Source organism: Chaetodon auriga, chromosome 5, assembly GCF_051107435.1.
Source record: "Chaetodon auriga isolate fChaAug3 chromosome 5, fChaAug3.hap1, whole genome shotgun sequence".
NCBI classification, from domain to species: Eukaryota; Metazoa; Chordata; class Actinopteri; order Chaetodontiformes; family Chaetodontidae; genus Chaetodon; species Chaetodon auriga.
The window spans coordinates 8,418,769-8,445,110 of NC_135078.1; the positions used below are offsets into that span (position 1 = coordinate 8,418,769).

The 26,342-nt window shown below is 42.8% G+C and overlaps 1 protein-coding gene across 2 annotated transcripts; it reads left to right on the forward strand.

Moving 5' to 3' along the window:
- On the forward strand, positions 1–25,463 carry LOC143320442 (solute carrier family 12 member 2). Of its 2 annotated transcripts, XM_076730088.1 has the most exons (27): positions 12–868; positions 2,989–3,111; positions 3,364–3,439; positions 3,714–3,809; positions 4,307–4,446; positions 4,548–4,658; positions 5,330–5,438; positions 5,580–5,707; positions 6,439–6,523; positions 6,845–6,993; positions 9,290–9,397; positions 19,236–19,359; positions 19,515–19,616; positions 20,566–20,721; positions 20,879–20,978; positions 21,309–21,420; positions 21,526–21,666; positions 22,143–22,249; positions 22,681–22,760; positions 22,842–22,982; positions 23,099–23,212; positions 23,697–23,808; positions 23,964–24,050; positions 24,317–24,452; positions 24,556–24,623; positions 24,801–24,944; positions 25,006–25,110. In XM_076730088.1, the coding sequence occupies exons 1-26, from the start codon at positions 413–415 to the stop codon at positions 24,934–24,936; spliced, it is 3,297 nt and encodes a 1,098-aa protein (XP_076586203.1). In that variant the 5' UTR covers positions 12–412; the 3' UTR covers positions 24,937–24,944; positions 25,006–25,110. The 2 variants fall into 2 exon arrangements, with proteins under 2 accessions (XP_076586202.1, XP_076586203.1); XM_076730087.1 differs by having other exon boundaries at positions 1–868; positions 24,801–25,463.
- Positions 25,464–26,342: the final 879 nt, after the last annotated feature.

The window sequence follows — 26,342 nt, forward strand, 5'->3', positions numbered from 1 at the left end:
ACATCTGCCGGGACGATACGCTCGCCAACTCGAGGATGGATGGACAGATGGACAGATAGAGAGGAAGAACAGACAGTGAAAGGGAGAGTTGGTGTCCTTTACGCACATTACGCACAGATCTTTGCCGTGCGTCCTGGCGCTTCCAGTTTGCAAGAGGCCAGCAGAGGAGTAAATGACTGTTAGTGTGTAACTTTTGCATCTAAATGTTTAGTTTGGACTCCAGTTTTATTACTTATTTCTCCGTGTCTCTGCGGTTGTGTGCCTCCGCTCCGACTCCGTGGTACTAAATGGTGCAGCGCTGTTTCCTGGACGTCCCCGTGGTTTTGGAGCAGGTGTTTATTTCACGGTAACAGTTTGCGTCTCGGTGCATTAGTGACTCTTTGCACTTGTTTCATCGTTTATTCGGGAGGACATGTCGGGACAGAAACCGTCCTTTAAGAGCGGCGGCTCCGCTCAAAGCCGGTTCCAGGTGGATGTGGTGACAGAAGCATCATCCGCGGCCACGGGTTCTGCTCCTGCACCGGCCACCACCGATGGATCCAAGCCGCCTGAAGAGTCCAAAAGCCGGTTCAAGGTGGTGGGTTTTCTGGATTCCGGCGCGCTGGGAAGCGCGATGGACATCGGACTCCCACCTGATGTGACCCACGAGCCGGACACGGCGAGGAGCGACTCGGTCAGCCTCCATTCAACCGGCACGGGACACACGCACATCTCAGACTCCCACTCCAACACCTACTACATGAGGACATTCGGACACAACACCATAGACGCTGTGCCCAACATCGACTTCTACCGGCAGACTGCTGCGCCTTTCGGGGAGAAGCTGACAAGGCCGTCGCTGTCGGAGCTGCACGATGAACTCGACAAAGTAACGACAATAAACCCTGTTTTCAGTACATCCATCACTTAAAATGACTTCAGATTTCACAGCAAAAGCAACATGTTTCAGTGGGAATATTATGAATATTCAGATCTCACAAGTAAGAACAAGTGAAGGTAGAATTCAAACTTTTTACTTTACATTCAAAAGTTTACTTAATTTTTACGAGCAGTCAATTAATATTATTAGTGACTTCATAAGTAATATCAACATAACGCAGGCCAAATATAAAATCTTACTATTTATGGAAAGATAAGTTCATATAAAGAATAACATTTATGATTAAAGAAAATATGAAAATGACTCAAACAGCTCAAACACACTTGCAGAAATATTCCAGTGAGAGAGATGTGGTATTTTACACACTGTAAGTCCTTATAAATTCTGTTGATTTTCTGTATATAACACAAATTTAAAGAGTCAACCGATTACACACCTGAGCTCAGTGTTTAGTTTTCCACAATAATTTGTTTCTTTGCAGAGCACCACCTAGAAGAACTGCAGCTCAAAGTGCTTTACAACAAAGAAATGACATGCACCAAGTGCTTCACCTAGAAAAAAGGCAGAGAATGAACAAAAAAAAAAACAACTTGATAATAATGGTGAAACTGATGCAAATAAGGAGGAAAATAGAATTAAGAGACAGCCTAAGATGGAAAATAAAACCCCTGAATAAGAGCAATAAAGTTAGAAACAGAGTACATAGTATGTAGTCGTAGTATGTAGTCATCATTTCTGTCTTGTCCACCTGACAGAAGTCAGTTTATCTCAGTAAACAGACGTCTTGAGCAGAAAAGCTTTCCAAGCCATCCAAGAGACCCTGAGTGGGTTCAGTGACATCACTGGAGGCATGACCCCCAACACACACACACACACACACACACACTCACACACAGACAGACACACACACACACATGCATGCATGCATGCATGCACACAGGCACACAGACAACACACACAATGCTGCCTCTCATGACCCTGCAGGCATCCCCTGCCACGCTCCCACTCCTCTGACACAGCTAGGTAGCTGTAACATAGACGTACATTGTGCGCTGACAGTGAGCAGTTAGAGTACTCTGACAGCAGGATGCTGGATGGCATTTGAGCTCTCCTTGCAATGACTTCAAAGGTGAAATAACACAGTGTGTGGACTGACATTTTTAGCATGTCACATGGTTAAAGAAATTACATTTTACTCATTTCATGGTGCTAAAATCAACAATTAAATATGAGCAGACCCTTGGATAATGTCACACACAACTCACTGAGGCCTCAACCTGGACTCCACTACAGTATGAATTAAACATCACTGTGTGGTTGGCATGATGAGCACTCATGTGTTCACATTACATACATTCTACCATATTTCTATGCACAGTGAGTCACTTCAACCAGTTCTGAGAAAGTAAAGCTGGGATTTTAGTCTTTGTTAATCCAATTAATAATCATGGCTGGTGGGAGTTTAGGTTCATATTAACTAAGGTTGTCTAGTTAATCTCTTTCTGTCTTTCTCATTATTTCAATATGCATACAACACAGCTTGTGCATTTATATGTATCATGCAGTTAATAAGAAGCAGGACGATGACAATGTTGTGCTGTTTCTCTACTCCAGCATCCTCAGATTTGAGGTGAACAATGAGCAACAGTGATAGGGCATGTTGTAAAATTTGGGCATGAAGGACAATGAGTCTACACTGTACACTTAAATGTGAGCAGCCTCAAACACCCTTAAAGATGAAAGTGGGCACTTTTTAAATTGTCAAAATGGCAAATGCTCATCACAAGTCACCAGATCCAACATTTCACAAACTAATTCAACTTTTAAATCCAAAATTCATCTATTTTATTTAGAATTCAACTGTTAAAAAACACCCTGTTTTAATAGTGTGCTCATGATAATATATGTATCTCTTCACAACTAACAAATCTGTGTGATTTTCATTCATTAATGAAATAAAATAATTCATCAAAATTCATGTTCAAACCTAAGATACAGTATATTGATTTTCTGTTGATAAACAAATTGATTACCATCTTTTCATGTCCATTAACTGTCCACCTCTCTGTCTTTCCTTCATTCCCATCTTGGCTGTGATTGGTTGTCAGGAGCCATTTGAGGACGGTCTGGCTAATGGAGAGGAGCCATCAGCAGCTGAGGAGGCGGCGGCCTTGGCGGCAAAGGAGGGAAAAGCAGGAATTGTCAAGTTTGGTTGGGTCAAAGGAGTCTTGGTTAGTTTTCTGTACACGGAGAAATGTTAAAGGAGCGTTCTGCTGTTTCTCCCTGTGACGTTCAATGTAATCTGATCAAATACAAGTTAGTAACCAGAGAGAGGACCACACCTTGTTTCACCATTGTAGTTTTACTAATCTAATTGTGCCACTCACCTTCTATCTGGGAATACGTGCTGGTCCTCACAAGATTGCCTGTGTATGTATGTGTGTGTGTGTGTGTGTGTGTGTGTGTGTGTGTGTGTGTTTCAGATCCGCTGCATGCTGAATATTTGGGGTGTGATGCTCTTCATCCGAATGTCCTGGATTGTCGGACAGGCTGGAATAGGTCAGTACAAATAAAGTCTGACTTGAGGAGAGGTGTGAGCGCAGTCTCCTTGAAGGGGCTTCCTGCCTCCAGACTGGCCAATCAGGGGAAAACTTTTCTCTGTAGATGTATTATTAGGACGCAACATGTAGTAGATGTAGTGGTTCAACAATGGAGAAAAGTTGGGTTAGCGTGCTTGCTAAAATGGTCAAGTAAGTGTCATTAAAATCTTTTGTTTCGGCAACTTCACTGTTGTTTTGTTTGTTTGTTTGTTTGTATTATTTCCATGTGATAGGACTGACCATTGCGATCATTCTGATGGCCACTCTGGTCACCACCATCACTGGTCTGTCCACCTCTGCTATAGCAACCAATGGCTTCGTACGAGGAGGTGAGACAGCAACATGTACACAAGCTTTTCATTTGAAAATGTTCCTGTTTTGTTAGTTTATCGTCCAGTTTAGTCCTGAAATACAGAGGATTCAGGGTCTGTTCGAACAACAAAATCGAGGTTTTTGAAAACCTTAACCAGCTGTGAAAATATTGGCAACAACAGACTTGCAGACCAGTAAAACATGATCAGACTGCAGAATCGCTCACAGTTGTCTAGTTATGAAAATCCAACACACTTGATGTACTAATGATAACTGCAGTTGCACCAAGGCTCCTACAGGTGGTCATAGGAAAAGATGCATCTTTTCAACAGATGTAACATCCCTTGAAAGTCATGACTTTACCAGCATATTTCAATTTGAAGCAAATTAAAGGCCCCTGTGTTTGCACCTATTGTCCCTGTAAAAGTCTTTCTGAGTAAGACACTTGATCCCTAAAGTTAACCAGTGCCACATAATGGAACAATGATTAACTCCCTATGCTACTGCTGGCCAGGAGGAGCATACTACCTGATCTCCAGGAGCCTCGGGCCGGAGTTCGGAGGCTCCATTGGTCTCATCTTTGCCTTTGCCAACGCCGTGGCTGTGGCCATGTACGTCGTAGGCTTCGCAGAGACAGTCGTTGAGATGCTTAATGTGAGAAGTACTTCTGTACAACCGTTCAATCATCTGTCTGTCTGTCTATTGAGCGCTGATTTTGATTTTGCTCGTGTTCCTGCTTTGGTTGTTGGTTGCAGGATGTTGATGCTCTGATGACGGACGAGCTAAATGACATTCGTATTGTCGGGACTTTGACCGTTATCCTGCTGCTGGGAATCTCTGTAGCTGGTATGGAGTGGGAAGCCAAGGTAGGACTGTCAATCCACAAGATGACAGAAAACAGTGGACTCACAAAGTCCTCTGCTGACATCTCAAAGACTGACACATGATGCACATACTAAATTGTTACGGCCTTTAACAGCTGCTATAGTGGTGTCCAGAAAACATGCATCAAAGTCAGACTGTAACTGAATTTTCTTCACTTTTTATAGAAAGAAATCTAAACTAATGATACTGCAGCTATTGTGCAAATTTTTATATTTTTCACACTTTTCGTCCAGCACCACCGTAACTATTGGATGGATTATCATCAAAGACGTTCAGGCATTCATGTTCCCAGCAGGATGAATTGTAATTGCTTAGACTGATCCTCCATCTCATGCTATCATCAGATCAATGTGTCAATTTCTTGACAGCTGTGTCCTGGTATAAGCCAATCAGTCAAGTGGTTGGTATGAACACACTGTGTGCAGTTTGGTAACTGTTGTTGCCAGTTAGGATCACCAACATATTCAAATTCTTAGTGTAATCAGTGTGATGGTTACAATCAGGACCCTGATCAGTGATTCTCTCCAGGTGTGAAGTAGCTCCCCAGATAGCAATGGGATAATTTGATCTGAGAACATCAAAATATCATAGCTTCCCTTACTTATACCTCTCTTCCCAATTCATTCTTTCTCTTTGTCTTTCCGTCCATCAGGCTCAGATTGTCCTCCTGGTGATCCTGCTGGCAGCCATTGCTAACTACTTCATAGGAACCTTCATGCCAACAGAGAGCAAAGAGCCCAAAGGATTCTTTGGCTACCACAGTCAGTCTGCGTGGGCTTGGTTTTGTCCAGACTCTATTCTACATATGATCTAATAAGTCAAAAGTGTCCCCTACCTAACAAGTGTTAGAATTTTAAAGCCTAGCCTATGTATTCCTCTGTTTTGGCTCTCTCCTCCTACAGCTGCCATCTTGTTAGAGAACCTGGGTCCAGACTTTAGAGAGGAGGAGACGTTCTTCTCAGTGTTCGCCATCTTCTTCCCTGCAGCCACTGGGATCCTGGCTGGAGCCAACATCTCTGGAGATCTCAGTGTGAGGTTTACGTTTTTCTCCTTTCTTTAAGTGCATTTTATAGTGTTTGACATGCTTATTATGTTTGATTGATGGCTAACAGTGAAAAACAGCCCTTAAAAGTAGAGAAACAAAAAATTAGAATGATGCTGAGAATGTTGTTTTTTGCTGACATGCTGAACTTGTAGCTCTCATCTTGCTGCACTGACATAGTCAGTGGTCAGTACATGTATACTGATTTCAGTGTTCAGTGATCTCAGAGGTGTAGCTGATTCAAAACTTGGAACAATCTGTGCATCAGGATCTCTGCCACAGTTCTGGACTTGTTTTGGTCTTACCTGAGAGGCTGAGACTTCTTTGTTTCGCTTGCAAATGATCAGAACAAACATTTCTTGTGGTGTGTTCCAAGGTTCAATCCTAAGCCCCGTTCTTTTCTTTCTTTACACACTGCTGTTAGGTTCTATTACCTGAGAACATGGTGTCAGTTTCCATTGATATGCAGATGAACCACAACTCTGTATCTGTGATTCATCTGATCATTTCAGCTGTGTCAACACTCTTGTAAATTGAACTGCAGAAATCAGCGATTGTTCGAGAAAAAAATGCTTTTTACCACTTAGAGAACATTGCAGTGAAGTCAGTTAGTGAAACTTGGTATTAAGTCTTTGAGCTGCTTGAGGCTCAAGACAAATTTGCACTTTGAGCTGAGCAGTAAACAGTAAACCTGAATCTCACTATGTCTCCATCTTCAGGACCCTCAGTCAGCAATCCCTAAAGGTACTCTGCTGGCCATCCTCATCACAGGAGTCACTTACGTGGCTGTTGCCATCTCTGCAGGTAATGTTATACACTTGAGGTCAACACTTTTATTGAAGTAAAACAGAAAATAAACTACAAATAATCTTGTATAAAATTTAAAGACCATAGCAGATGTCTGTGATGTCATTGATGTCTGTATAAATCAGAGGAAAATGTCCGGTGGGAGTGCCAGGTGTAACTACATGCAGAATGCACTGGGATCAGAATGTGATCAGATCAACCAGAGCACATCTGGACTCTACCTTCCAGGCTGCAGCAGGTGGAGGCAGTGGAGGTAGCCTGTCCACTGACTGTTTTCACAGTAATGTCAGTGTTTGCATTGGTTTTCTCCCCCTGCAGGCTCCTGCATCGTCCGGGATGCCACCGGTGACCACAACGACACGGTGAGTGACACGGTGAACTGTACCGATGCCGCCTGCACATTGGGCTACGACTTCTCCATCTGCAAGGAGGGAGGCTGCCAGTACGGCCTGATGAACGACTTCCAGGTAACACTGCAGCTCACGATGACACATTCAGCTCAGGGGTAGAGTTGAGGAATTTATTTAAAAGAAAAACTTGAAATTGTTTTAATTGTTATCTTCATAGTTTTGAATGTATTTTTTCTTTCTATGTCTGCACCGACTGCATTATTTGTGTACAGGTGTGAGCTGGTCTTGTTGCATATTTGAAACTGATTTTGGGTTGTATTATGTGTATTTTGGATGTCATGTGGACCCCACGAAAAACAGTTTCAGCCTTGGTGAGACTAATTGGCGCCCTAATGACTGAAATTGAATTCCTGTGTTATTTTACATTATCTCACTGATTTCAAATTAGGTCAGTTTGAAACAAAGAACTCATTTTGTCACAAAATTGTGTCGACAGATGACAGATTGGAAAGTAAATGAAACCTTTGCCTTCAGTTCCTCTTCCAAATAAGTTCCATTAAACTGGGGGTTTGTTAAAAACTTCTATTGTTGTGTGTTATGGTCTGACAGCTTGTGCTCCTTACTCTGTTGTAGCCATGGTCCTGACCGGTGATTAAAATATGATTACAGCTGATAGCACTGATGAGGAAATCTGCAATGCTAAGGTCTAAGATTCCAAGTTGACTTGTACAATACTCACAAGATGTGATATTTTGAAACGAATATTTAAATATATTGATATGAAAATGTGGTAGTAGCATTTTGGGATGGATAGTAGAGAGGTAGCAAGAAATAAGGGGAGACGGGGGGAAAGAGGAGGGGAATGATGATGCAAACGAGTTGTGAGTTATGTTTTGGTTACAGTGCAAAGTTTGTGTGTTAACCACTAAACCACAGGTTGTCCTGATAGTATGGATATTGAGAAATAAGGACTTGTAATGTGATGAGCAACCAGGTAGACGCTTTTATTGTTTATTTCTCTCAAAGAGCTTAACAAGCTCAGGAATGTGTGTTACATAAAGGCCAACACACACTGGCAGAGTGTGACGTGTATCAAAACACCCACAGCTATTGTTTTCTATGGAAGCCCACACACTGGTGTCAGGATACGTTTCCCATCGTCGACACGCATCAGCTGTCCACAAAAGCAGGAATTTCATCACCCTCACTCACTGGATTAACAGATTCAGGCAATTTACCCTGGCAACATCCTCTATAGACATGTAGGTTAGCAGGTGCTGCTTTGAACATCACCTGATGATATAACACAGTTACAAAACTCTCTAAAATTACAATATATGTTGTTTCTATAGCATCATGAGCCTTTTGTTTTATTTGTTCATGCTTTATCCATTGTATTCTAGTTTTTAACAGATTTTTTAAGGTGGGTTGTCTCTCTTCATAGGATCAAATGTTTTTCTTAATATAAAGTCTCAAAGGACATTTGATTTTGCCACAATATTAATTCTGTTCTGATGGAGCACCAGGCACTTCGGCTCAGTGGGTGAATATTTGTGTTTTAATGACAAAAATGGAAATGAGGTGAATGAGTTGAGCTCGTTAACAGACTGTGTGTCAGATTAGAAAACACCTTCAGATGCTGTTGTGACTGTTAAACACGAGTATGAATCGTGTCAGACTGCTGCTGTGATCCTGTTTCTCTGCATGTGGTCATAGATGCCTGCACTGTGTGTGTGTGTGTGTGTGTGTGTGTGTGTGTGTGTGTGTGTGTGTGTGTGTGTGTGTGTGTGTGTGTGTGCATGCGTGTGTGTGCATGTGTGTGAGAGACAGAGCTGTTCTCAAACAAAGTGCAGCAGTGATAATAGTGCCTGTTGTCTTCAGTCACAAGGTTCTTGCTGGTTGGAGCCAGAGCTGAATGAGAGCATTGACAATGTCCACCTACACACACACACACACACACACACACACACACACACACACACACACGCACACACACCTCATTGCCACTGATATCGCTGACATGGTGCACAGTCTTGTCCATTCCTACAGACACAAACGCTTCTTGGTTAATTATCTTCATTTTAGAATCATAAACAATATTATTATCTGCACACAGTATCTGATGGAAGCAGCAGACAAATGGGGGCTGGGGGGGTTGCAAGTTGTGTTCTGGTGAACTTGAACTTGACATTCTGATTTCTGAACCCTTGATAAGGTATTGTACGCGTGCATATGGCGGGGCTGTAGAATACACCACCGAATCACCTCCACACCCACATCCAACTAAAGGATGATGACTAGAAAACTCAACCCAGTAAACTACCTGAGTCATGTGACTTGTTAACAAACCTTGAATGCTTTGTAATTGGTCAGTGTGAACCTAAAGGTGTGTGTGTGTGTGTGTGTTGTCCAGGTGATGAGTCTGGTGTCCGGCTTCGGTCCTCTGATCTCTGCAGGGATTTTTTCAGCCACGCTGTCTTCAGCTCTGGCCTCGCTGGTCAGCGCACCCAAAGTTTTCCAGGTCAGAAATCGACAAATTGTGCTCAATTTATTACTAGATAACCAACAAGAGCATGACTTTGCACAGACACAACTTGAAATGTTAACAATAACCCATCATTGTTTAGGGTGGCCATCAGTAACTACACCTCTCGAAGTAAAGAGCACTGTCTTTTATTTACAAAGCCATAATTAATAAGCTACATTTTATTTATCATCACTTTGAGGACTTTTCAAGATTCATGGAATCTTGGAATTGGAAACATGAAATAAGAAATAGGCGTTCACCTATAATGCTTCACATAGGTGGAATAAGCTTCATGACTAAACTCATTTTTCACTTTTGAACAGTTGAATTTTCTGTTGAATGATGTTTTATGTAATGAATGCTCCTGTTTGTCTTGATGCTTTGTCCCTCTCTCATGTACATGAAGAAGACTGGCGCTTTTGCTGACTGGTACTTGTTGATTATGTATTTGCAGGGCACCATTCCCGTGATTATGTAACCCTTTTCACCATCGGCTCGTGAAATGTGAAACCCTTTACTTAACACTAAATAAAGAATTAAAGCTCCTCAAACTCAAATTTATACTCATATGGTGAAAGAGACATCTCAGTGTAAATTAACTGTCTAGGGTAAATTATGACTCTCACTGTCTTGATAGTAATGTAAATAGAAATACATAAAACACCATGAACACGAGGCAAAAACACACAAACACTGAATCTCAGTTTAGAGAACGTATTGACAATAGTTTAATACAAATGCCAACCTTTTAATATGAAAAATAAAAAAATAAAATAAAACACCCGGGATTTCTTTAATAAATTGTCTTAGTTTCTGAGTGCACTCTTTAAGTTTGATTTAGCAAGCTTGCTTTTGGATCGTTGGCGCGCATTAAAAGTTGGAGCTCAGGCAGACAACAGTACCTCCGTGTGGGAAAATGGAAACGGCTCCTACCGCAGTGAAATCCTCCTTTGGTCTCTCGTCTGCAGCAGCAACAGCAGCAATGAGCAGCAGTATCCACAACCTCTCCAACCAGAGGGAAAAGTCGGTCCTCGGCCCTCAGCACACACAGCCACGACATCCGCTGAAGCTCCTCAGCTCAGGCAGCCTCCTCCGACGTCCGTGCGGGGAAAGTAATGCGACAGCGTCTCTCCCACAATGGCGGCGGCTAAGCTAACTCAGCTAGCTCAAATTTGCAGCAGAAAACAGACACGCTCGGTCGGCAACTCACAGTCCGTAACTCTGTAATTTAAGAGCGTGTCGGCTGACAAACCGTTAACAGTCTAACTGAACAAAAATAAAAAAAATATAAACACGGGGTAGTCTGTCTCCTCACTCTCGTGTCTCTCTCCATGCGCTACGCCATTATCCTCCTGCTTCTTCTCGTCGCTTCTTTTCTTTCTGCGCACTTTTCTCCTACTTCCTCTCACACCCAGGTGAACCGGAAATGAAACTTTGAAGATCATTACTACAAAATACAACTTTTAACATTTTTAAAGTATCGAACCAGCAATGAAATACATTTTTAAAGGCACATATTTTAACTGTAAATTAAATATATTTTAACCTCTTATTTATCATGTGACTTTGAATGTAACCATGACAACTGAATAATAATCAGGCATCTCATCAACACTTGAAAATATCCACACATTTAAATGACAAGAAAACAATATCTAAATAGAACTGATATTTATCAGGTTATTACACTCTCCCCCCACCAATGTAAGGCATGCCCTCATGACTTGGTAGTTTTCAAAACATAAACAACCATGGCACAATTTGGTAAGTGAGTGTTAAACAAGAATAACTGATATGATTAGGCTACCACTGGGACACCTATATACTTGTAAAAACAAGAAACATATCTCACTGCAGGGGCTGCTACGACACTGGGTTGCCCTGGGGCATCATATGTTAACTTTAAGGGGGGTCTTCTGACTCTCTGAGTTCGTCTAGTCATAGTGTCAGTGTCAGTCTCTGTGTTTCTTTGTGACAAGGGAGTCTCTACGTCCAGGGTTTCATCTCTCTCAGTCTTTTCTTGGGTCTCACTTGTCTCTTGTAACTCAATGTTCCCTTTTGTCTTTCCAGACTCAGGTCCATTTCCTCCGTTGTCCATTCCTTGTTCCTCCACACAGTCCTGTGTCACTCCTTGCTCAACTGCTTCTTGTTGTCCAACTTGATCATCGAAAACAACATCCAGATCCAGACTGAATGGTTCCGACATTTCATCATCCGTCCTACACTTGAGAGGGTCAACAGATAGTTCATACCACATTCCATATTCCTCATCCTCTGAGTCTGTGTACTCATTTCCAGCAGCATCATCTGGTCTGATCTCTCCTCTTCCAGATTCCTCATCTATTGTCACCTGTTGTGTCTTTTCCTTTCCTGATTGTTCTCTGTGTTGCCTCTTTTTCCTCCGTCGAAGGACTCTCCTACTAGGTGTAGGGTCTACATCAGGGACTTGATCGGGGGAGACCTTTTGTGCGAGTGGCAGGAGATGGTTTCGATGGAGGATTTTGATGGGTCCATTTCCATCTTCTGGTCTCAACCGGAACACTGGCAAGTTTGGCATTTGACTTTCCACAACATACGGGTTTGAGGCCCAGCGGTCTGCCAGCTTATGCTTTCCTTGTAATCCTAGGTTCCGTAACAAGACTCTGTCTCCTGGCAATAGCTGTGAGAAACGGATTTTCTTGTCATATCTCCTCTTGTTGCCATCATTTTGCTTGGTAGCAAGGGACTCTGCAAGTTCGTAAGCAGCTTTTAACTCCTTTCTCATGTCAGTAACATACTTGAGATAAGTTTTCTGCTGTGTGCCATCACTGGATGTTCCAAAACATAGATCCACAGGCAATCTGGCTTCACGCCCAAACATCAGGAAATATGGTGAAAACCCAGTGGCTTCATTTGGAGTACAATTATAGGCGTGGACGAGGTGTGAAATGTATTGACTCCACTTTTTCTTCTTGTTTGGCTCCAAGGTCCCTAACATGTCTAACAATGTCCTGTTAAACCTTTCAGGCTGAGGGTCCCCTTGAGGATGATAGGGTGTCGTTCTTGATTTCTCAACCCCAAGTGTGCTCAGTACTTCATAGATAAGGCGACTCTCGAAGTCTCTCCCTTGATCACTGTGCATTCTCTTTGGCAGTCCATAGTGAATGAAATACTTCTCAAGTAACACTTTTGCCACTGTAGAGGCCTTTTGGTCCCTCGTTGGAAAAGCTTGAGCGTAGCGGGTGTAGTGATCGGTAATGACCAGAACATTTTCTGTGTTGCTCGAATCTGGTTCAATAGACAGAAAGTCCATACACACAAGGTCCAGTGGGCCATTACTTTGCAAATGAGACAGAGGAGCAACTTTCTTTGGAAGGGTCTTCCTCTTTATGCACCGCACACAGGATTTGCAGTACTCTTCAACATCTGACTTCATCCGAGGCCAGTAGAAACGATCTTTGATCAGGCCATAGGTCTTGTCAAGGCCCAGGTGACCTGAATCATCATGCAGTGATTTCATTACCATGTTCCTGTACTTTTCTGGCAGGACTAGCTGAAAACGGCTGGATTTGCCAGGCGGACTTGTGACTCGGTACATGACTCCTTGTTTCATGTTTAACCGATCCCACTCTCTCAAAAGCAGGGAACAGGTTCGATGTTTTGTCTTGTCAACTTGGGTTACATCTCCTTGGCTCAGGGCTGACCACACTTGACTGATGCCAGGATCCTCTTGCTGAGCAGTTGACAGCTCAACTGGACTCAGGACAGGCATTTCCTTGACACACAGGGTAGTCAGATTGCAGTAGGCTTGTGGGATAGCCTGCATAGAGAGCCCCAAGTGGTCAATCACTCTTCCTGAGAATGAGTTCCTCTTTATAGTCACCACAGACATCTGGCACATAGCTTTCACACCTGTGGCAGGTATGTCTGTCCATTCTTGCTTTTGAGTTGGTGTCGGATGTGGACGGCGAGAGAGAGCGTCCGCATCAATGTTTTGAACACCCGATCTGTACTTGAGACTGAAATTGTAGGTAGACAATGCAGCAAGCCAGCGGTGACCTGTTGCATCCAGCTTGGCAGATGTCAACACATATGTCAGTGGGTTGTTGTCTGTCCTCACCTCAAACTTTGTCCCATACAAGTAGTCATGCAGCTTATCAACGACTGCCCACTTCAGTGCCAGGAACTCCAATTTATGTGCAGGGTAGTGTCTCTCAGATGGGGTAAGGCTGCGACTGATGAAAGCAACTGGTCTTAACCCTTCACCTTGGTCTTGGTACAACACGCCACCTAGTCCTTCTTGGCTAGCGTCCACATGTAGCACATAGGGTAGCTGTGGGTTTGCAAAAGCCAGCACAGGAGCTTGAGTAAGCCTCCGCTTCAGCTCTCTGAAGGCTTGTTCGCATTTTTCATCCCACCTACAACCAAAGGGCTCAGATGGATTTAGGTAGGTGTCACCCTGTTTCATTTTGGATTTCTTGGCAGCTGGTGGGTAGCCGGACAACAGCTGGTTGAGGGGGTGGGCTACTTTGGAGTAGTCCTTCACAAAGCGTCTGTAGTATCCACAGAACCCAAGGAACGACCGCAGAGCAGTCACAGTGCTTGGTCTGGGCCATGTGGTTACAGCTTCAGTCTTTCCTGGATCTGTTGATACACCATCTTGGGATATGATGTGCCCAACATAAGTCACTGACGGTTGACAAAACTGGCATTTATCCAGTGACAGCTTGAGACCTTCGTCTTTGAGGCGGTCGAGCACCTTTAACAGCCTGGTCTCATGCTCTTCAAGCGTCGCTCCAAACACAATGAGATCATCGAGATAGACCAAGACCTCAAGCAAGTTCATATCTCCAACAGTTTGTTCCATTATTCGCTGAAAAGTTGCAGGAGCTCCTGTCACTCCTTGTGGCATTCGTTCAAATTGATAGAAGCCAGCGGGACAGATAAAAGCCGTCTTCTCTTTGTCACTTTCATTCATAGGCACTTGATAGTAACCACTGCGGAGGTCTAGAACACTAAACCATTTGCTTCCACTGAGACAAGCCAGAGCATCTTCGATTCTTGGCACTGTGTATTGGTCAGGTACAGTGCGGCGGTTCAGAGTCCTGAAGTCCACACACATCCTTATTTTTCCGGTTTTCTTTCTCACCACCACAATTGGCGAGGCATAAGGACTACGTGACTCAGTGATGATCCCTGCATCTTTCAGTTGTGACAGATGCTGTCTCAGTGCCTCCACATCTGCAGGCGCCAGCCGGCGAGACCTCTCTCGAAATGGTTTGTCATCAGTGGTTTTGATAGTGTGCTGTGTGCTTTTACTGCATCCTACATCAAACTCATGAGTAGAGAAAACCTCACTGCGTTCCATCATTTTTCCGACCAATCTTTTCTTCCATTCCTCAGGGACAGGCGAGTCTCCAAAGTTAAAAGAGGAAGGGGTCACTTTTTCAGCTGACTTAGTGTCGGACTCTTCCTTTGCAGGAGATGATGACACAACGTCGACTGGGAACAAGTGGGCAATTGGTATCCCTCTAGTCAAAGTGATTTCTCGGGAAGACACATTTCTGACTAGCACAGTAATTCTCTTAGACATCACAACAGTAGAAGCTTGCAACTCTGGTCTTACCAGGAGCTGTTCTGGAAACCTTGATTCCTCTGCAGGTTCCTCAGGTGAGTCCACGAGAATGGCTTGAGTGCCCGGCATTCCTCGGAACTTTGGCACACCAGTCACTCTGGCTATTCCTCCAGGCCGCAAGGTGACAGGTTTGTTTTGAGTGAACCACACAGTTCCTCTTTTGTGACTGTCGTCATCAGGTGGGAGTTCTGAAAGCTCATTGAAAACTTGTTTGAATACTGGATGCATGTGTAGGGTGCTCACAAAGTTTTCTCCTCCTTTTTCTTTGCAGCATTTGAGCAGTCGTCTCACAGTTGGTGTGTTTGTGCCAACAATGATGGAAGCTTCACCTCTCACAACTGGGTCGGGACAAACCAACACAAGGGCATCAATGGTCTCAGCCACTCCTACATCAGCTTCCAAAAACTCCAGCTTAAGTGACAGATAGCCATCGTAAGGGTAATCAGCAGGACTGAGACCCCATATCTCTAAGACGCTGATAGGTGTCAATGGCAAATGTGTCAAATATCTGTCGTAGAAGGATCTGTACAGTAGAGTCACCTGAGATCCAGAGTCGAGTATGGCTTTAGAATAGATGCCTTCAATTTGCACTGATACAACAGAGCTAGGGCCCACTAAGCCTTCTGGTATAGTGTCATCCACTTTTTCATCTGGGTTGATGCACCTGGTGGAACGTGTTTCAACCACCGGGAAGCCAGGCCGTTCCTTTACTGGTTCCCGCGGTAGTTTCCCGATTTCTTTGTCAGTTTGATGAGGCGCTTGTTGACTTTTTGTAGGTTTTCCTCACCTTCACAGTCTCTTTTAAAGTGTCCATCCTCCCCACATCTATAACAAAATATTCCAGATCTATCCCCTTCATTACCAGATCTTTGTGGGGTTGCATTTTTTTTGTATTTTGTCTTGGCAGGGATTTCAGATTGTGGTCTTTGGGTGTCTGACTGCGTTGCAACTGTAGCAGCTTTGAGATTGAGCATTTCAGCTTTCATGACACTGATGTCTTTTTTCAACTGCTCCACTTCAGGACTGACTTTGGTTTCAGGAGCAGACTTGGAAACTGAAGTGACAGACTGTGACATCACTGTGCTCTTAGCATCATTTCTGCTCTGAAGCATATCCTCTTCTTCCCTCACCTCCTTCAACAACTCATTGAAAGTGGGAGGATCTCGCAGCTTGTGTGTCATGCGGATGCGAAGTGCGATCATGTCTTGTTGCAATGCACCTCTCACAACTTGCTCAATGCGCAGCTGGTTCATGTCAGACAGTTCCACTCCTCCTTTCCGGAAAACACAGTGTAACAGTTTATCTAGCCTCAACAGGTAGGTAGACAACTTTTCACCTTCATTTTGATATGTGTGTCTGAACTTGACGAGGAGATCAGCTGGACTCTCAGTTGTTCCAAATGCTGTTTCCAAAGCTTGCATATAGTCATATGAAGTTGCATCAGGGCTCTGTGCTCTTAGAAACCTCACTATGTCAGCAGCAGGACCTTTAAGGCATTCCACTATCCTTTGTTTCTTCACATTGTCACTGCACTGCCACTCTTCCAACAAGTTCATTGTCTGCTCTGCCCATGCATCATACTCTTCCTCCCCACTAGGAGTGGGTTTTACTCCAGAGAACAGGCGGAGCTTTCGGTAACTGTGATTATCAGCAGGCACTGTGTTACATTTATCCACTAGGGAGCTGATGGCATTTATCAGTGCAGTGTTCATATCAAGGGATGAAGGGCTGAGTAGGCCTTTAACATCAGTGATAGTCTTCCCTTCATTTTCCAGAAACGACATCAGTTTAGCTTCAAACTCTTGACTTTCTACAGGAGCTGTGAGCACATGAGCAGGCCAAGGCCCAGCCTCTCCAGGAAGTCCAACAAAGTCAGGTATGGTTTGCTTAGTCAGGTCAGTGGATGTCTTAATCAGGACAAACTGTGTTTTGGAAGCTATGTCAAAACAGCGATCAGCTATCTCAGCTTTCCCAAATGCCTTAACGTGACTCAAAGCTTGAAGCAGAATATCGTCTGGGACATCAGAGCTAACATCACTCAAAATTACTGCATTTTCACAAGCTAGCTGCTTCCTTTTACACCAAGCCCCAATCTCTGTAGCATCCATTTTCTCAGCTCAAGACAGAAAAAAAATTCTGTAAATGCAATTACTTTATCAGTGCACTCAATATTGCAAAATGTTAGCAATACAGCTCAATATAGACTCAGGTGTGGAAAAAAAGTTATCAATTTTTCAAAACAATCCCGGACGAGCCCCCAAAAATGTAACCCTTTTCACCATCGGCTCGTGAAATGTGAAACCCTTTACTTAACACTAAATAAAGAATTAAAGCTCCTCAAACTCAAATTTATACTCATATGGTGAAAGAGACATCTCAGTGTAAATTAACTGTCTAGGGTAAATTATGACTCTCACTGTCTTGATAGTAATGTAAATAGAAATACATAAAACACCATGAACACGAGGCAAAAACACACAAACACTGAATCTCAGTTTAGAGAACGTATTGACAATAGTTTAATACAAATGCCAACCTTTTAATATGAAAAATAAAAAAATAAAATAAAACACCCGGGATTTCTTTAATAAATTGTCTTAGTTTCTGAGTGCACTCTTTAAGTTTGATTTAGCAAGCTTGCTTTTGGATCGTTGGCGCGCATTAAAAGTTGGAGCTCAGGCAGACAACAGTACCTCCGTGTGGGAAAATGGAAACGGCTCCTACCGCAGTGAAATCCTCCTTTGGTCTCTCGTCTGCAGCAGCAACAGCAGCAATGAGCAGCAGTATCCACAACCTCTCCAACCAGAGGGAAAAGTCGGTCCTCGGCCCTCAGCACACACAGCCACGACATCCGCTGAAGCTCCTCAGCTCAGGCAGCCTCCTCCGACGTCCGTGCGGGGAAAGTAATGCGACAGCGTCTCTCCCACAATGGCGGCGGCTAAGCTAACTCAGCTAGCTCAAATTTGCAGCAGAAAACAGACACGCTCGGTCGGCAACTCACAGTCCGTAACTCTGTAATTTAAGAGCGTGTCGGCTGACAAACCGTTAACAGTCTAACTGAACAAAAATAAAAAAAATATAAACACGGGGTAGTCTGTCTCCTCACTCTCGTGTCTCTCTCCATGCGCTACGCCATTATCCTCCTGCTTCTTCTCGTCGCTTCTTTTCTTTCTGCGCACTTTTCTCCTACTTCCTCTCACACCCAGGTGAACCGGAAATGAAACTTTGAAGATCATTACTACAAAATACAACTTTTAACATTTTTAAAGTATCGAACCAGCAATGAAATACATTTTTAAAGGCACATATTTTAACTGTAAATTAAATATATTTTAACCTCTTATTTATCATGTGACTTTGAATGTAACCATGACAACTGAATAATAATCAGGCATCTCATCAACACTTGAAAATATCCACACATTTAAATGACAAGAAAACAATATCTAAATAGAACTGATATTTATCAGGTTATTACAATTAAATAATGGTTATCTATCTATCTATCTATCTATCTATCTATCTAATTATCTATGTGCAGAACACAGACTGTGACGATTTGAATAATAAAAGGATTTATCGTCACATCACTGATCACTGAGAGATGTTCTGTGTAGATCCAGTTACTCAAAAAAACAAGCAAAGGCAAAACTCAAGAACAAGCATGGCCGAGACATGTTACTAGGTTAGCAAGTACAACAATCTGGCAGAAACTGGTGAGGAGATCCGGGATTTTATCCCGTGGCTGGTGATTATGGACTGGCTGCAGCTGTGGTGACTGATTGGCATGGGGAGCAGGTGTGGGAGCCATGACTGCAGGGAACCACCCAGTCCAGACACACACACACACACACACACACACACACACACACACACACACACACACACACACACACACACAACACACAGTAATTGATGTGAAATACGAAGAACCCTGAACTCAAAGTCACTTAATCGCTTTTTTCATAGCTTCTTCATAGCTTTTACTTGCGTCTCAAGGTCCTCATCAGTGAACGAAGTTTGCTCAGTTGTCATGGAGGTGGCTCAAAATTTGGACCACATGGAATCCACATTAGTGCTACACAGGCCTTTATTTTCATCCTGAGCCTGATCCAGCCACACCAACAGCAAAAAGTCAATGTTTTAATGTCCAGTCTCTGTCTTCAACCAGCTCCACAAATGAAATGGATGAATGAATAAAGGTTGTTGTGATTCCAGGCTCTGTGTAAGGACAACATCTATCCAGGGCTGGGTGTGTTTGCAAAGGGTTACGGAAAGAACAACGAGCCCCTCCGTGGTTATGTCCTGACCTTCTGCATCGGTCTCGCCTTCATCCTCATTGGTAGGCTGCTGTGTGTCGCTGCTCCATCCAAATACAAACTTTCATTTTTATTCTTTGAATGACAGGACAGTAGCTAACGCTCCTGATGAATACGCATAAGAAACAGAATGAACAATTGCTCTTGAATATTGAACCTCTGTGTTGTTGTCTGTTAGCCGAGTTGAACATCATTGCTCCCATCATCTCCAACTTCTTCCTGGCCTCATACGCTCTCATTAACTTCTCCGTCTTCCATGCGTCCTTGGCCAACTCTCCAGGTAAACTGAACTCTTACTGGAGCCACGCTTTCACTGATTCCAGTCTTGATATATGATGACATTTACCTGAGACATGCCTTGAATTGGGTTCTAGTGATGTAACAGTTGACTTGGCCTTTTAAAAGGTGAAAAGGTCTCGTTTTTAATACAGAAGGGTGAAAATGACAAATATTATCTTATTAAAAAAGTATTTCCTCTGTGGTACTGGGGGATTGTTAGGTTCAGGTCTCAGGATGTCAGACTTTTGTCTCAAGACTAGATTAAAGTCACCTTGGATACAATCCTCTTTCTGCTCAATTGGCCTAAATTTAAAATACTTGCATGCATAAAGTAGCAAATGAAATAGTAGGGTAAACGTCAACTTCTGGTCTTAGCAAGGTATTTCTTAGGTTCAAAGCCGACATTGCTACTAAAAGAGAGCCTGTTGCCTGTTGTCTCGCCTTCAACACTGGTAGTATTGGATTTTTGGAGTGACCCAAACTGGCCAAAGTCTGGGTTGTACAATAACAAGTATATTTTCAAAGCTAGAACTGCACTTGAAGCAGAACTAATATAATTGGCTGAGTTAAAAACTAATGAAACGGTCTGTACAGCTTAGAGTTAGTTTAGTGGCAGTTTAATTGGAAGAACAATTTTAATAATAGTCTGTGTCAAAGGATGTGTGGATTGTTAAAACTGAATAACAAACATGAAATTTAAAAAAAACAATTTAAAGCATTGACTTTTAACTTGCTAGCCTACTTGTACGGCCAGTCTGAAAGGCCTGCAAAGCTAACTAGCAATCACATTTAATTCAGCCAGTGAAGTAACTCCTGCCTCCATCAAGGCTTTGGGAAATATTTGCATCATTAAAACTCTGGTTATCTCTGCTAAAGATAGCTTTAGCAGTCATTTTGTAGAATATCTTGCTGTCTGGCTCTTGTAATTGCATTCTCGTCTCTCACCACAGGGTGGCGCCCCAGCTTCAAGTACTACAACATGTGGGTGTCTCTTGCTGGGGCGATCCTGTGCTGTGTGGTGATGTTTGTCATCAACTGGTGGGCAGCTTTGGTCACTCTGCTCATCATCCTCGCTCTCTACATCTACGTCAGCTACAAGAAACCTGGTCAGAACGCCATCACCTCACATCTTATCTTTTCTAACTGCTAACGATAAAACTAATCAGATACCAGCCACAAGAAAAGTCACACTGTATTGTACTTATTCCACTCATATTTGCTTATCTACCTTGGTCTAACTGGTGTCTGTGCTGTTTCCTGTAGACGTGAACTGGGGCTCATCCACTCAGGCTCTGATCTACAACCAAGCTCTGACTCACTGTCTGAACCTCACAGGAGTCGAGGACCACGTTAAGAACTTCAGGTCAGCTTGAGGGTTCGGCTTTGATTCTGGGTTCAGACTGTTGCACTGTTGAAGGTTTTACACTAACTCAGACCCCTAATGCTAAAATCTGTATCAATTTATACTGTTTTACAGGGATTTAGATACAAGTTCCAGCAGAAAACTATTTAAAGAAATAAAAATGTGAAAACCAGTGGAAAACAGCTAGTTTAAAAATGATTTTACCTCAATTTCCTGATTTGACAAGCGCACCGTGTGATGTCTGCCAAAAGCAAAGCTGAAAGTCCTCTTAAACCTGCTTGAATCTGATGTTTCAGGGAATGTCCAAGTGATTGACTTCCATGTTTACAGGCCACAGTGTTTGGTGCTGACTGGATACCCAAACTCTCGTCCTGCTCTGGTTCAACTGGTTCATTCTTACACCAAGAACGTCGGCCTCATGGTCTGCGGTCACATCAGGACTGTATGTACAGATTAAAAGTTTTAGGAAACATCTCACCATGATCATCACAATCCACTGGAGCTTGTTAAAAGTCTTGCCCTTCGTCCTCTCCTGTCCTCTGTTCAGGTGTCCCGTCGGCCGAACTTTAAGGAGTTGTCCCTGGATCACGCCCGCTGTCAACGCTGGCTCAATAAAAAACGCATCAAGGCCTTTTATACAAGCGTTTTCGCTGACAACCTGAGGCACGGGACGCAGTTCCTCCTGCAGGTATGAACACCTGGCTGAAGATTATATGTCAAACCTCTTAAGAAATGCTGTTTTCTTGTGGCGTTGTGCCGTCAGGTCTATCAAGTGAACGTCTCATTAATTGTTAAAATCATCTCAATGTGGGAGCGATGGCAGGATTTCATGCTGGGTTCTTAATTTCATTATTGGCTCTTCTCCACTTTGATTTGAAGTCTTTTTTTCAGCTGCTCTGGGAATTCAAAGCAGCGACAGGAACAATCCATGAAGCAAATTTCTCCAAACTTGCATTTTTCTCGACTCAACACACATTGAACCTGTTCATGCACTTTCTCATACACACCCCGACTTTCTTTCTCTATTTTCTTTTCTTCTGGGCATCTTGTTGTTTAATCATTTTATACCATATTTTCTAATTAATTTGAGCTCATTAAAGTAAAAAATAACTCATTATCATAGTTAATGTATGCATTGTCACTTCTCTTTCCTCTGATTTTCAGGCTGTTGGTTTGGGACGTCTGAAGCCCAACACGGTGGTCATGGGTTACAAGACCAACTGGAGTGACGGAGACATGAGAGACGTGGATATTTACATCAACACTATACAGTAAGGACTGATGTGTCTTTTAAAAAGAGGGCAAAAGACCCCCATGAGTATTTTGTACAGTACAGGGGAAAAAAACAGCCTAACATGAGTTTATCCAACAGTTTGTGGAATGTATGTAGATGTTTTTATTTAGGAAGCACATTCATTTTTCATTTGGAACTTCTCTACAACAAAAGTCACTAACAATGGATTCATCATGATGATAAAAATCTTATATATCATTACATTAAAGAATATGAGCTATGTTTACTGTGCTATATGAGATCACACCTATTTGTGTTCTCTGTTATGAACATTTAGTTTTTGCATTCCTGTACAATAATAATCTGAAATGGAAATTATTATTACTCAAATAATTAGAGGTTTTTTTTATTAAAAGACTAATGAAAGCAGGATAGAAAGTAAATAATATTATCTGTTCTTTGTTTCAGCGACGCCTTTGACCTGCAGTTTGGAGTGGTGATCCTTCGACTGCAGGATGGACTGGATATTTCTCACATCCAGGGGCAAGGTACATCTGTGTTTTTCTCTCTGTCTATCTTCTATCTACCTAAGGCATGGACTGTATCCATCTCACTGTCTGTCCTCCTAGATGAGCTGCTGTCGTCTCACGAGAAGCCACCAGTGGGCAGTAAGGAGGTGGTGGTCTCTGTCACTCTGGCTAAGGACTCAGACTCTGACTCCTGTCCTTCAAAAACCACCAGCAACCAGAGCAGCCCGCTCATCATGAGAGGTAAAGCAGGAAAACTGAGTCACTTGGGAAGACAGAGAACAGGATTTCTTTATGTCAAAGTGCTTCCTTGACTTCACCTTGTGTCATATTATTTCATGTGATGTTTTCTGCTACAGAGACCAAGTCTCCTCTGAGTCTGACTGACCAGCGTCTGTTGGAGAGCAGCCAGCAGTTTAAGAAGAAACAGGGCAAAGGAACTATAGATGTCTGGTGGTTGTTTGACGATGGAGGTCAGTAAAGATGGTTTCAGCACAGCAAAGCTTGGCTTCAGACCTGCTTAAAGCATACATGATGCATGCTTTAAGTTGATAAGTTTACTGTGATTCTTCATTTCAGCAGCACAGTGTGACTTTAAACAGCAGCCATCTATCATCACACTTTAAAAAGTCCAGTAACAACAAGCAGCTCATGTCTTCTGAAATCAAATGACAATTACAGGAAAACATGAGCTGCACATTTTGCTCCAGAATGAGGCTAATATCTGTGAGGACGATAGTGCATGAGATCAATTTTGTTTTCAGTCTCTCTTCAGTCACGTGACCACAGTTTCAGTCTCGTCTGCTATGTCACTGAACCTTTTTTGTCTCTAAACTCTTTACGACTAACTGCTGATTTTTTTAAATTTTATTTTTATTGTTTATTTTTATGCAAACAGGAGAAGGATTGAAACCGAGCATTAACTTGTAGCCGTAAAGTGTTTGTTTGTGTTTGCAGGTCTGACTCTGCTGATTCCCTTCCTGCTGACCAACAGAAGCAAGTGGGGTGACTGCAGGATCCGGGTCTTCATCGGCGGCAAGATCAACCGCATCGACCACGACCGGCGAGCGTGAGTGATATGAGCTGTGATCTTATTCACGGGTGGAAAAAAAAAAAAAAAAATCTTCACAGCTGTTTCCCCTAGACTGTTCTTCATCCCGACTCCCCTGTTTATTTGTACTCTCTACATACTGCATGTTCATTGTGGTCTGTGTGTCCCGTCAGGATGGCCACACTGCTCAGCAGGTTCAGAATTGACTTCTCCGACATCAACGTCCTCGGGGACATCAACATCAAACCCAAGAAACACAAGTGAGACCTCTTGAAAAAAACAATAAATTATTAGATTTTTTAAAAATGACATTTTAGTTGGGAGTCTTTGTTTTCAAGTCACAGGGTGCCATCTTCACTGAACATGTTCAAATGCTACACAAAGCAGCTTTAAAATGAAAAGGAAAAGATTGTTTCGACGCCTTTAAAATGCAAGAAAAAGCTTGAAACGGTTGCCGATTAAAGATGGAGCTGTTACAGCTCTTAACGGTGCTGTGATACAGTGATGTGTCTGTGTGGTTTTGCAGTAAGCTGACTTTTAAGGAGCTGATCGAGCCCTACAGGCTGAAGGAAGAGGACATGGAGCAGGACGCTGCAGAGAGGCTGAAGGCCCAGGAACCCTGGAGGATCACTGACAACGAACTGGAGCTCTACAAGGCCAAGGTCCACCCACACACTGCACACATATCAACTCTGACCAGTCGCACGGCTGTGTTAGTGCTGTTTAAGAAGGGAAAGGTGATGTCATGCTGTGTGCGTTTTTCAGACCAACCGTCAGATCAGACTGAACGAGCTGCTGAAGGAGCACTCCAGCACAGCGAAACTCATCGTCATGTAAGAACTTCAGATTTTTGTTCAAGCAGTTCGTCCTCTTCACCATCAGTGTCAGATTAAAGAACTGCAACCACGATTATTTTCATTCTGCGTTCATCTGTGGATTCTTTTCTCAGTCCTACATGGCGCAGTGTACTGCTTTGAAACACACGTAAATCTGTGTGTGTCTGTCTGTAGGAGTATGCCTCTGGCCAGGAAGGGCACGGTGTCGAGCGTCCTCTACATGTGCTGGCTGGAAACTCTATCCAAAGACCTCCCACCTCTGCTGCTGGTCCGAGGAAACCACCAGAGCGTCCTCACCTTCTACTCCTAACACACACACTCACACTCACACACACACACACACACACACACACACACACACACACAAACACACCCACACTTTTATGGGGTGTGTGGTCTTGGTGTTTATTTATTACAGTATTACACTGCCTACAGCTGCACAAGAAAAAAAATGATCATGCTTCAGTTTTGTGTCACACATCTGAAACTCTCCTGCTATAAAAAAGTGTTTAAGACTAATTTTGGTTGAATTTTAGTAAATTTCTCATATTAGTTAAGTTCCAGTTAACAAAATAATCAACCCAATCAACATTTAGATGGCCGTTTCTTTTACCTTCAACAGTAACAGGCTGTATATTGTGAGGCTTCTGTGCATTTTGTGTGAATGAGAGTAACTGCAGTAAATGTTAACTCGTTTTGTCCAATTGTATTTAGAATGACAAAATCATGATTTCAGAATGTTTGTTGGTATTGGAATGAAGTTTCAGGCAGCAGGACACTGTATCTCTGCTAACATTTTTTTGTACATCATTTTATTAAAGTGTTAACTAAACCACATGTTTCTGCCCAGTCTGTTTGTAGTTGGCTTTTAAGAATTAATTGTGAAGTATTTTTGTGTCTGGACCCCAAAATGTTCCAAAGAAATTGGTATCAAGGGAGGAGGAGTTTGACACCAAGCTAATAAAGTGCTACCTGATCAATAAACATGAAATAATCTTAAAGCAGTGACAGAAGGTAAATAAGTACATTTAAGAAAGTACTGTACTTTCTGAAGGATTTCTGAACAAAATGACTGTTGGACAACTCTACAGCTGTCAGTGATGACGCTTTTGACAGTTTGAGATGAGGTTTTAAAGTCGGTGTGACTAGACATTTCTTCCATGTTATCTTAGAATTAATATTATTTGGAATGTCCCCTCGTGGGACTAACAAAAGACATATTGAATTGAATTGAATTGGGAATCATGTGGGCCTTGATATGTGCCCAGATTTACACTGCTCCCCTGTTTTGTCCTCAGAGGAGAGCTGGTCCTTTTTTAAAATAGGAGGCAAGCAGCTGTGCCTTGATATGTTTCTTGACTCCAACTTGAGGTCCCTCAGCTCATCTGTGAGCTTCTTGTTCACCGCTGTCACTTTGTCATGGTGTGCCTGGAGAGCACAGAATTCTCCCTCTGATGCCATGAACTTTGTCTTGAAGTCTCTCAAAGCCCATTGGCACTTTTGGAGCTTGTTTATTGCATCACAAGGCTGCTGAGCCAATATGCGCCTCAGCTCCTCAATGTCCTTGTCCTTTTCCGTCAGTAGTTCTAGTTTTTTCCCAGAAATCTGGTTCTGACAGTGCTGGCTGTGCACCACATGGTGAGATGAGAATGCAGCTCTTGCTTTATCCCTCATTTTCTCTCCGCTCAGCGTGATATTAGAGATCAGTGACACCTG